The sequence below is a fragment of the Prinia subflava genome, chromosome 2 (assembly GCF_021018805.1).
Source record: "Prinia subflava isolate CZ2003 ecotype Zambia chromosome 2, Cam_Psub_1.2, whole genome shotgun sequence".
Taxonomy (NCBI): domain Eukaryota; kingdom Metazoa; phylum Chordata; class Aves; order Passeriformes; family Cisticolidae; genus Prinia; species Prinia subflava.
The window spans coordinates 20,618,605-20,630,717 of record NC_086248.1 but is presented as its reverse complement, the minus strand read 5'-3'; the positions used below and the strand labels follow the sequence as shown (position 1 = coordinate 20,630,717).

Genomic DNA, 12,113 nt, shown 5'->3' with positions numbered 1-12,113 from the left:
CCTGTAAAAATTCACCTCACATAGCCTTTTATTTGAAAACAGAAAGCTGAAAACAGCTTGAAGTCAGGAGAAGGGAAACCTGTAATTCTTCAGGCATCCTGAGTAATTGAAGGAGCTCTAATTGAAAACTCCCTTATCCAATGTGACCTTGTTTGAATTAATTGGTTTTGAAATTAGTGCTGAATAGTTCAGTAAATGTGGAATTCTCTGATGTTTACTCATTGCCAAGCAAAGTCCAGCTGACTAAAAAAAGTGAAATGCCCCAAAGACAGTTCCCTACTTTCCATCTTCCTCAGTGAATTCTTTACCAAGCATGAGCTTAGATGAGCTACCTACTACGAATCAGAAAAAAGGAGGTGCATGCACAACTGAGAGAATCATTAGGGTTGGAAAAATATGACAGATTGGATTATGCTACATGTTCTAGAAGAATTAAAAAAAATTATGCAGTATATTGGCAACTTAAGGCTAGTAACTATTTTCCCTAAATCTAGCAATGCTTTGTGCTAAATTTCTATCAAGAGTAGCAGGAAATCCCTGAAGTGGGAGAAATGACTTTGGACTGACATTTAACATAGGACAGAGATTCAGGATGCCTTTATGTACCTTGGCCAAGTCCTCATTGTGCTGAAATCCATAGCTAGGTGAATTTTTAAATCATTAATCCATTCATTTATCATTAATCCAGTTAAAAAATACTGGTCTAACCAAAAGCCCTGGGTTAGAGGAACATGTGGAGTAGTTTTAAGAAACTGAATATGAAACTCTCTTATTCATGAGACTGAAAAACAAAGAACTTAACAGAGGCCGCTTGGTCCGTGCTTGTTGCTGGAGAAGGATTTCATACTTCTGACTGAGTTGCATATTTAGTATTTCTGCCTAGCTTTTTCAATTTGAATATAAAAACAATATATACTGAGAAGATATTCCACCTGATGGGTAAACATCCTGAGCAGTGGTCCAGAGAGGAAGTATTCCTCTCAATAAAGATGAAAGTGTTTCATACAATTTACATAATGCTATCAGGAGATAATATGTGTCCCTCATGTCTGAACAGATGATAAGTTGGTGTCCAAGTTAGCCAGAAGTGCAAATACCAAGTTACTCTCTCTGTCTCAGGGAAGGGATTTTAGCGTGTTCTTCTGCTTCACAAGAGACTGTCCTAACTGCTTCCTCCATTACCATGGCAATTCAGTGTTCCTGCATTCACAGTAAAACCAAACTAAAAATCCTGTGAGAAAACATCCTGAAATAGTCTATAACATATGGAGTGATTAATATAAAGGACTCTCCCTACATACAGATCTTGTAACAAAAATAAGTTGACCTTCTCAGACAAAGGGGAAACAAGGCAGGGAGTGATTAATATCTTCCAGATGTCCTTGTTGGTTATGTTTTCATAGTACTGTCTACTGTTTGACCACAGTATCTGAACTACTTTTCAGTGAGAGAAGCCAGGTGTGGCAGGTGGGATGAGGTGTTACTCCAGCACTGCTCCCGACCTCCAGCAGGACTCTGCAGCCAGGGCTCGCTGCAGGCTCAGCCGGTGGTGACACAGCCCCAGCACCTCCAGCAGCCTGTGCCTCCCACAGCCCTGTGCCACACTCCCTGTGTGTCACCGGGAAGGAGTCTGCTGAGCTGACAGCGGGGTGATGTGCTTAGACAACAGGGAAGTGGGCTGGTACTACCTGGGAAAGTGACCCAGTTTTTAGGAACTCTTTCTGAAAAGTGAAGCATTGCTTGCAGGAGTGCCAGAGCTGTAAGTCAGTAGCACTTAGGATGACTACTGCACTCAGTGACTTCCCATTCAGGAAATTACATGTTGTCTGTGATGGAGGAACGAGGTGGGAGGCAGCAGCAGCTGGAGCTGTATTTTCTCAGCTGTGCATCTGACAGCTGTGACTGGATACGGTTCAGAGATGGAAAGCATATGCTGTCATTCAGGGCTTTTAACATCAAGTATCTTTTACTGGGTTCATTATCTCCTCACAAAATGAACCGTGATGGCTAGAAATGCCCTAACCTCAATGAAACAAGAGTCTCAGCAGAGGTCACACAGAGGCCAGGTCTAGCTTACCAGGGGCCAGCAATGCTGGGTGCCTCCTTTGCACTGTCACTTGCCTCATTCAATTACACCTGGGGCAACAGGGAGTGCCCTAGGCCTAGTCACAATCTCTTTCAGAGGAGGAGAAGACTGTTCCATGGCTAATTAAATGACATGGGTCCCTAGAGGAGTTCTGTGTTGTTCTTTAGCACCAATGTTTCATTGGGCTTTCTCTGTAACGTTAAGAAGAGCCTGATACTCTTAGTATCTTTTTCCATCTATTAGAAAACCCTGTTATCAGAGTCCATTAATGATGTCCCCCAAAACATCCATTATAGCTGCAACCTCCTGAGAGTTGTTAATACATCTAGGAATACTTTAGGATAATGCATGCTGTAAATATATAGTCTATACTTTTGTAATTGAATTCATAGATCAAATACTGCTATTTTATTTTAGGTTTACATTTTTAGTTACAAGAATCAATTTTTAGCTAAGCCTGTGTATTATGAATCAATTGCTTTATGACAATGATAAGGGGCAGTCATGACCCATAAAAATAAAATTGAATGGAATAATTAAATTGAAACGACTGTTAATTTTCTAAAAAATTCCTTTAGTTTCTTTGCCAAGAAGAATTTGTCACATCAGAAGCGAAAAAGAGGTTAATGTAATTTTCCTAAGAATTCATAAGACCAAATTGGAACTAAAAGCTGATGGGAAAGTCTGTCCTTTCTGACATTTGTTTGAATGTCAAATATCTGCCAACACTATTTTCAAATTTCAGGCTACTGCTTTTTTTATAATTTTCAGAAATAGATGAAAAAGTAAGATTTTTGTAAAAATTATAGTAAGGATAGGAAATGCAGCATCTCCCTCCAAAGTGACAAGGGCTGAAGAGAGAAAAATGGAAGCATTACACCTAGGATTTTAAAAACAAGAACTTATTCGGCCACTGGAATTTCCCTTAAAATTGAATCACATAATCCTTACTGTTCTTGTATATCAGATAATTATTTCTCATTTGCATATTTACCTTATATCAAAGATTATATTGAGAACAAACTTACCCAGTGGCACAGAGATGACACTTTAATGACAGAATCACACTCAGAACTGTATACAGTCCATAGGATTGGAAATAATTTTGGATCAGGAAAATAATCTCATTTCTCCAGATTGTGGCAAAAATATCATTTTGCCACAACAAAGAAGAAGAGGAATAACATTGTGGGCAAGAAAATCTATCTGATAAATCATTTCTGAGATGAGGGAGAAATTATGTGTGAAATGAAGGTTAAAATTTTCAAAGCCACAGTATTCAACCAGCACCATACTAATAATTGCAAAACACTTCTCATAAATCCGAAAACACTATGATGAAACATACATATTACCTAATGTTGTATTTTCCCAAAAATAATCTATTGTTCAGCTTTGTCACTCTGTGGAAAATAAAATAAGTTCTTTTCACTGAGAATTTTTGGCTTGTGTACCATATAAACCCAAGACAGCTTAGGTATAAATCAGTCCTCTTGGTAAGGTCCTCAAGGAATTCCAAAAATATTCCAATTCATTACTTGGGAGTCAGACTCCAAAATAAGCATCTATTGGTGTCTTTTGCCATGGAAGGTGTCTTCATAATGATCACACAGTAATATATGATAAAGATGAAAATTAGTCTCTAGGGTAGCAATAAGATCTCCTTTTATATCATGATACCATCTCTATTAATCAAAGAACAGAAACATCCCTAGAGGGGGCACTGTAAGCAGCAATTTCTAGTTTTACACGAAGTTTTATGTAACAATTAAAATACTACGCTTAAGATAAAATAACATTTTATGCCACTTCTGGAATGCAAATGTATGTTATTCAACCACAGCTTCCTTTCCAAGCTCCGATTGTTCTGTTATAAAACAGATGTGTCAAGCAAATAATTTTAAAAGTACTTTTATATGATACATTTTGAACTAATTTTTACCTTTTGTAGATGGGTAGCCTGCACTACAACTTAATAATATGTGGCAAGGGCAATATCATGGTTAGGAACTGGCATTAACATATTTGGAAACACAGAAGTGGATTTGGATCAGTTTACAGAGGATACGCATTTCTTATAGATTTCATTTTAATTATTTAATGTCTCTCTGTGCAATCTTTTCTCTACCAATACATGTTAAAATTCTAAAGTGGATAAAGATACTGGCTTTGCTAAACGACTAATAAGAAAAAAGGAAGTTGCCAGAAGAATGTTAAAAGATCTTAACAGTGAGTGTTATAATGATGAATGCTAATGGCTACTGATGAGTAATAGCAGACGTGTGAAGCTTGCCAAGCATTTACAATTCAGTGCACTGATACAATTGGTTACACCTTCCCTAGAAGTAATTAATTACCTTTTACATTAACTGACATCGAGTATTTAGACCAAATATTTTTAATCTTACTTCTCTTCCTTTTTGTACTTTAACAACCTAAATTAAAATCGGCAGAACTAATCTCATTTAGAAGATCAATTATTTGATAGGTAAACCACGTAAATGTCTAACAATATTGAAATGGTACCATTTGCACTTGCATTTTTATATTTTCACCTAGATAACTGTATATATGTGAAAAAATATATCAAAAGGTCAAAAATCCAGGTCCATTACATTATGCATGCCGGATTCTTCCCAGAAGAGGCTTATTCCAAGATGTAGCCACAGTGATACAGTATTACAAACATAAGAATGCTGGTATCAAACATTCTCTCTACACAGGGAAATGTTTCTAGTGTCCAACATCCTTGTAGAAAACAAGCTGATACGTTTTTACATGCAGAGCAGCGGAAGGGTCAGCGGAGACTTGCTTACCTGTGGTTGACCTGATGGTTGAGGTGATGTTGGAAGATGTCAGCGCAGGTATACATTCATCATCCTGGGAATAGCCTGCCTGAATGGCACGCAAGTAACTGTGGCTTCTTGTTCGGAAACATCCGGGGAGGTCAAGGGCATCCATTGCCTGAGCTTCAACTTCACTAAACACTGATTCACACACCGATTCAAATTGTCCATTAACCTCTGCTTCACTCATCTGAATAAACAACAACAATGCATTTGATTTTTGACTTGCTTTTTTGTGATCATCACGGCCTCAACATCTCAAATGGACACCTGTACATTGATGAAGAACTGTTTTAGCAAATAGTTAAAATGTAGTAATCCCTTCTGATCACATTCACATTGATTAACTTACATCAGCTGTTTACATGTCTGTACTAAATGCACCACACATGCCGTACATTAATGTTACGTTTAATATCTTTTGGCATAGCTGAGAAGGGACCCAAGCCAAACTCACTCCCTGGTTAACTGGATTAGCCATTCATTGCCATGGAAGAACCTTTTCCTCAGCAGCATTCTATAAATATATATGATACTTCTACCAGCAGGTGTGCTGTGGAACCCTGCCTGCCAGGGCAGCCCAGCTGTGCCTCCTGACCCTCTACCAAGCCGTCCCCTCGGGGTGTTTCACAGCCACCTCCAGCTCCCTGCAGCGCCTGGGGAGGACCTGCCAGCCCTGCCCTGCAGCTTGGGCATCATGCAACTGTGCTTTTTTTAGAGGCAATTTTCATGATTAACAGGGCCTAGGCACAGTGGACAGGCTTGGGGAAACTCAGCAGGTAACCATATGTTGCTTTTTTGAAGATTAGTGCCTTAATTCTACCTACAGCGTTTTTCAAAGGTTCACTGAAGGCAGCCCTACCTACCTGTAAATGTACCTAAATAACTCAATATTATGTTTATCCAAAATCAGATAGGAAGTTAACACTGGACAGATAATTGCATGACTTTCTGAAAATATTTTTTTTCTAAAAAGTGAGTGCTAGAAATCAGAATCAATATTAATGATTTTCCAAGTTATATTTGTGGCATCACTAAGTGGCACATCCAGTTGATATTAATTTTCCTATACAGCTGCTAAGTGCTCCTAGTACTTTATTCATTATGGAAATAGAGTTCCATCAAATATTTCAAATGTTTTAGGGTTTTCGTTAAGTAAATGGAAATTTTATAGAGAAGTTCTGAGGATTATGAATAACTGATATTTTAATTTTGTGTAAGGCATTTTGGCTACTAAAAATCTTCAGAAAAGAATTAAAGTACTCTTCATAAAATTTGCTTTTAGTAACATTAAGTAGACTAATGCAATCTCAAAGAGATTAAAAAAGAATCTTACTCTGAACTATTTCACAATATTATTGATCAGGAAATACATGGTAATTTAGTCTATAAACTCTGTGAGTCTTAGCCACTTCTTTCAAACTAAGGTTATTGGCAATAGAAAATTAAAAATTTTCAAACTTAAATTAAAAATATAAACCGTGGAATTCATCATTCCTCTTGATCCTACCTTTTGTCAGATGTGAAAAAGGAAAGAGCTCACAACAAAAAGGCGTAAAAAATACCACAACTTATACAAGCTGCTTTATGTAGATGGAACAAGAGAAGGATGGTGTCATGGAAAAAGAACAGGAAACAGCAAATGTTCAGAACTTGGTATTTTAATACATTTGCTTTGGGTAATATTTATTAAATGTATTTATTAATGATCTGGAAACAGCTGGACTGTGAGGTAGGAAATGTGTGGCTAACACAAAGTTGCATAGGTTAGCAAACACTGAAAAAGCAAGGAGCTATATCCAGCAGGTTTAGTTAATCTGGCCAATTGAGCAATCTACCTGCAAATGAAATCTATTGTGGACCCTTCCAGGTAATGCACACTGAAATGAAGAATTTGAACTGCTACTGAAACCAATTAATCATCATGGACAGCTCAGTGAACATCTCTGTGCACAGACATGGTCAAAGAGGCAGATGTTAGAGTAGTTCTGTGTGAGAACATTGTCAGGTGGCAGCTGACAGCCTTTGATTTGAATGCAGCATTTAATACACATGAAACTTTCTCAAAAGCAGAGTATATAATAAAAAGACAAAATAACCAAATCAGCATAATAAAAACAAAGGCATCAGAATGATGGGAACGGTTTTCACAAGGGAGCTGTGAAAAAAAATAGTGAAAGGTTTAGAAAATGACTGACTGTTTCTAATTCTAATGTGTGAATTGCCTCACATAAATTAAGGAATTTTTCTGAAGGGCATTAGTCAGGTGACAAGCCCCTCCCAGCTCCCAGCAGTCAGTGGAGACTGACGAGCATTTTCAGAGGGTTCTCAGCCCACTCGGGGTGTGCACTGTCCTGGAAGAAAACATTTTGCTCCATTAACTACAGAGGAAGCTTTAGTTGTTGCCTCAGTTAAAAGCATCAAGTTAGATGAGTTGAATCCAGGCTTGAATTGCCAGGCAATACAAATTGAATATGAATGAAGTTGCTTTAAAAAGATTTCTCTTTTAACATAAGCATCATGTATGTATACCCTTAGGTGTCTCACTAAATGGTCAAGGAAATATTAAGTACCACGTCTGAGAAGAGGGCAGGGCCCATCTGTCATGAAACAACACAGGGAAGGAAAGTCAGGACCAATAAACATTAAAAATTTGGGAGTTTTATGTAAAGTCCTCTGCTAAATAGAACATGCATGTAATTCTTATGGCTTATTACACTTCAGATGTGATTCAGACCTCACTTTACCATGAGTTAGTACTAACTAACAGACACAAAACCTAGGGTAGGGAGGAAAACTCTACCTTTTCAAGAGTCCCATATGTAGAATAGTTGATAGGATTTACTCTTTCACCCAAGAAGAGTGAGAGATTTGATTTAGGATGAATCACTGCTCCTTGGGAGCATAATTTTTTTCAGCCAATATCTTAATCTGGCAACCCACATTTACTGAAATCAGAGCAGGTATTTTCAGGTGACAAGTACTGCAGGAGAGTTATAGGAGCTCCTCATACTCAGTCTGAATCTTCTTAATATTTAAATATTTAATATGGACTGAAAATAAAAACACCAGTATTTATATTTTTAATGAAAAAGAAATAGAAAACATAATGTTTGATATTGTCTCTTTGCCTCTAGCATTCAGTATTTTTCTTGAAATTTTGAGTTACATTCCTTAGAACTGAATTACCTCCACAATTCAGATCCTCAGTTTGATATTAATTTAAAAAATGCAAAAAACCCTAAAGCCATCCACTGAATTACATCTCTCACATCTGCAGTTAACCTATAAGAAAAATTATAACAAGAATTTCCCACCTGACTAACACAGCTGGCCTGACTGAGCGTGCTCACTGCTCTCATATAGCTCTGATTCCTTGAGCGAAACTTTGGGGAATTGTAGTTTGCAGAGGGATCCAGGTTGTGACCCCCAGGCACGTCACTTGCAGTTTGAAGGTAGCTCTGACTACAAAGGAAAAAGGAAGAAAAAAAGGAAAGGGTGTAAAACTACAGATGGAATCAATTAGGACACGAAAGACAGTAATTGGCATGAGACACACAAACCCACTCCCCTGGGTCCAAATCTTACTCTTTATAAAGAATCATAGATCTGTTGTAGCCAAACGTCTTAGCACAAGCAGAGAATCTGTCTGTGGGTCTGCCACCTAGATGGTATGAAATTTTAAGTCTTTGCTCTATTTAAACATCATCAATCCTCCTGGCTATTAATGTTGAACTTTACTAAAAGACAATGTCTAGGTCAACAGTAACAAAAAACAGAGCTAAAACACAAAGCAAAGTAACTAAAAATCTTTCCTCATAGATAAAATCTGCTACTTGTAATCTGGTTTTCATCAGGGTTTTAGGGATCAAGAGCCCTTTTATCTTCAAAGAATTGATACAGTTTTACAAAAGACTGAAATATCTCATGTTCAGCTAAAAATATAAATTATTAAGATGCTCAGAGAAACTGCATGAAGCTGTAGAAATTGTTTTATTACAACACATTTCCCATTTTGCAGGACTGGGACCGTAACACCACACTGAGCCCTCTTCAGTATGCTTTCACACCAAGAGTATGCTAGTCTTCACGTTTTGTTTTAAATGTATTAACATTACAGGAAAATAAAGAAACCTCAGAAAAGTGCAATACTTTGCCTTGAATACAAAAAATTAAACTCTGGTACACCAGAGTTCTCAGAACTTCTGTAAATCAGATTTTAGGACTTTCCCCTGCACATCAGTGCAGAAAAGAATTAATGTCCCAGACAATAATTGGTTTCATGCGGTAAAAAGGCAGCTTTTATATTTATTCCTTAAAGGTAGCTTGAACAAAAACAATTTCTGGGAAAGTAGATTCGTGCCAGTTGAATGCCTAATATTGGCCACACGGTTACTTCATGCTGAGCTGGCAGAGTTGGTCAGTCCAGCAGTGCCCAGCAGTGTCTGTGCCATGTGCCTGGGCTGTTGGAAATCCCCCTGGATGAAGGATGAAGTTTCCTCTCTGGAAGAACCAGATCACTCAGTGAGTGAGAAAGCCATAGATTCAACTCCTGCCACAAGATGAAACACAAACCAGGGTTTTGTTTCTCAGACCATATTTATCAAACATTGAGCATGACCAAAGGCTTGTGCATGAGCACAGCTTGAGGAAGAGCTCAGCCTTCCTCATGGGGCAGACACAACCTGAGTTTGGATGTAATTCCTGAGGACCACTCTGGGAGGAACTTTAAACATTTTATCATGGCTTTGCCTAGAAAAGCAGAGGACTGAGATCCATCTCCCTGTGTAGCCATGACCTTTGATGTCTCATGTGTGATGATCCAGTATTCCCTCACACCACCAGCTGCAAGAGCAGATGGGATATAGAGACCCTTATACTTGGGAGGTCTGTTCTCAGGCATTTCCATGTGTCCTCCCATCTCAGGATCTACACAGACATAGCTTTGCTTCCCCAGTGCATCTACCTTCAATTCATAGAATTATTTACTTTGGAAAAGGCCTCTGAGATCATTGAATCCAATTGTTAACTGAACGCTGCCAAGTCCATTGCTAAACCATGTCCCTAAGTACCACATCTACATGTCCTTTAAATACCCCCAGGGATGGTGACTCAGCCATTTCCCTGGGCAGCCAGTTCCAATGCCTTATAGTCGTTTCAATGAAGAAATTTTTCCTAATAAATTTGCTGGAGCATATCCAAAGAAGAGCAATGGAGCTGGCGAAGCAAAAAAAAGGATGAGTTTTGTTTTCTTCTTTGTTCAAGGCAGGTGTTCATTCAAAATCCTAAGAAATTTCTCTGGAGAAAAAACCAATTCATTTCTTCCTGTCTATTGAGTTCCCTCAATGTAATGTCTCTTTAACCTCATGCCAGAGATAAACTATGTAGAAACTATGCTATAACTGCTAAATCCAAAATGAAAATGTATGAGATTATCGCAGGTATGGGCTCAGAGGTTAATTAAGTCATTACAGTCAAAGTGATTCTATGATTAAGATAACAGTCTGATAGTGGGTTTAATTTGGTTTTAGATGAAAAAAACAAGAACATTTTATTTTGGTTCCCATAGGTATGAAGACAAATATAATAGATTAGGTGAAGTGGTGTAAAGCCTCATTATCCACATTTAGTTACTGGATGTAACTAATCTTCCTTTCCTCTACAGATAGGCTGGTGACTGACTGCTCTGTCTCATTCTGACTTTTGCATATGCTTTACTTATGGAACCACAGATGGGCTTGTGTTGGAAGGGACCTTAAAGATCATGTAGTTCCAACCTCCTGCCAAGGGCAAGGACATCTCCCAACAGACCACATTGCTCAAAGCCCTGTCAAACCTGGCCCTGAACTTGTCCAGGGATGGGGCATCCACAGCTTCTCTGGGCAACCTGTGTCAGTGCCTCACCACCCTCACAGTAAAAAATTTCTTCCTAAGATTTAACCTAAATCTCTAAGTTCAAAACAATCACCCCTCGTCCTATCCTACCTGCCCAGGTAAAAAGTCACTCTTCCTCTTCTTTCAAAGCCCTGTTTAGGTACTGGAAGGTTGCAAGGGTGACTTCTCTTCTTCAGGGTGAACATCCCCAGATCTCTCAGCCTGTCTCCACAGGAGACAGCCCTCTGATCATTTTGGCCTCCTGAGGACCTGATCTAAGGGGTCCACATAAATCTTGTGCTGAGGACTCCTGACGTGGACATACTGCTCCAGGTGGGTTCTCATGAGGGCAGAGGCTTTTAATCTGTCTGGTATTGTCAATAATCTCTTTGATGTTGTCACATTAATATTTTTCAAAACAAATAAGTCCCTCCTGGATGTTCTGCTTGTCGTAATCAGGTGGCAAAATTGAGATTCTGAGTTCATATACAATTTATTAAATAGATGTTCGAGATTTCATTAAAACATGGGCCACATAAAGAAAAGATAGAAGGAATAGAATTAATAGAATTAATAGAAACTACTGTATGAAATACTTAAAATTAATTAATTTAAACCTGGATCTAATGAGTGTCTTCTTTGCTAAATAATGCTTAACGACCTAGTATTTAATTAATCACACTCTGATTCCTTCCTAGGTATTGCTGTCATTAAATACCATCAACAATTTTTACAGCAATAATTTCTTATGGAAAGAAGCCCAGCATTCCATAGTACTTCTAGGCAGCTGAGCTTTGATGAATGAGTTTGGATATTACCTGATAGTTAAATAATTTTTCATTTATCAGAGGAGATTAATTGATCCATGGAACTGTAGTAAAGTAAAAATGTTACATATAAAAGCTATAAAAGGCTATAAAAGCAATTTTACACTCATCTGATTAACACTTTGAAATTATCCTGATAAATAGAAGTTACTAGTTTTTATTTCTAAGATATAATCTCAACGTTATCCTCTAGGATAAATGTGTCGGTGCATGGTGAATATTATGACCTTGCTATAAACATGATACAGAAGAGAAATACCAGAGTTACATGGGGAAGCTGCTCTCAAATGTCATGATCTGTTGCTCAAGGAAGTCTCATGCTTGTCAACAATGCTAGAAAACACAATCAGCATCTGGCCATTTAAATGCTGACATTTTAATGACATCCACTCTATCTGTAAGCTTAGGAACAAAATTCTTGACCTTCATTTCCAAAACATCAAAGTTCTTTTGTTTTGGAAACAGAAAATAATTTTCTTT

At 37.9% G+C, this 12,113-nt stretch overlaps 1 protein-coding gene across 1 annotated transcript in view; it reads right to left on the bottom strand.

The window, feature by feature from the left end:
* DLGAP2 (DLG associated protein 2) overlaps positions 1 to 12,113 on the bottom strand; it is a 79,237-nt gene that overhangs the window by 41,165 nt on the left and 25,959 nt on the right. Inside the window, exons 4-6 of the mRNA XM_063389326.1 lie at positions 9,770 to 9,826; positions 8,268 to 8,397; positions 4,914 to 5,122 (exon numbers count right to left, since the gene is read on the bottom strand). Coding sequence (XP_063245396.1) covers positions 4,914 to 5,122; positions 8,268 to 8,397; positions 9,770 to 9,826 — 396 coding nt within the window. The remainder of the gene's footprint in view (positions 1 to 4,913; positions 5,123 to 8,267; positions 8,398 to 9,769; positions 9,827 to 12,113) is intronic.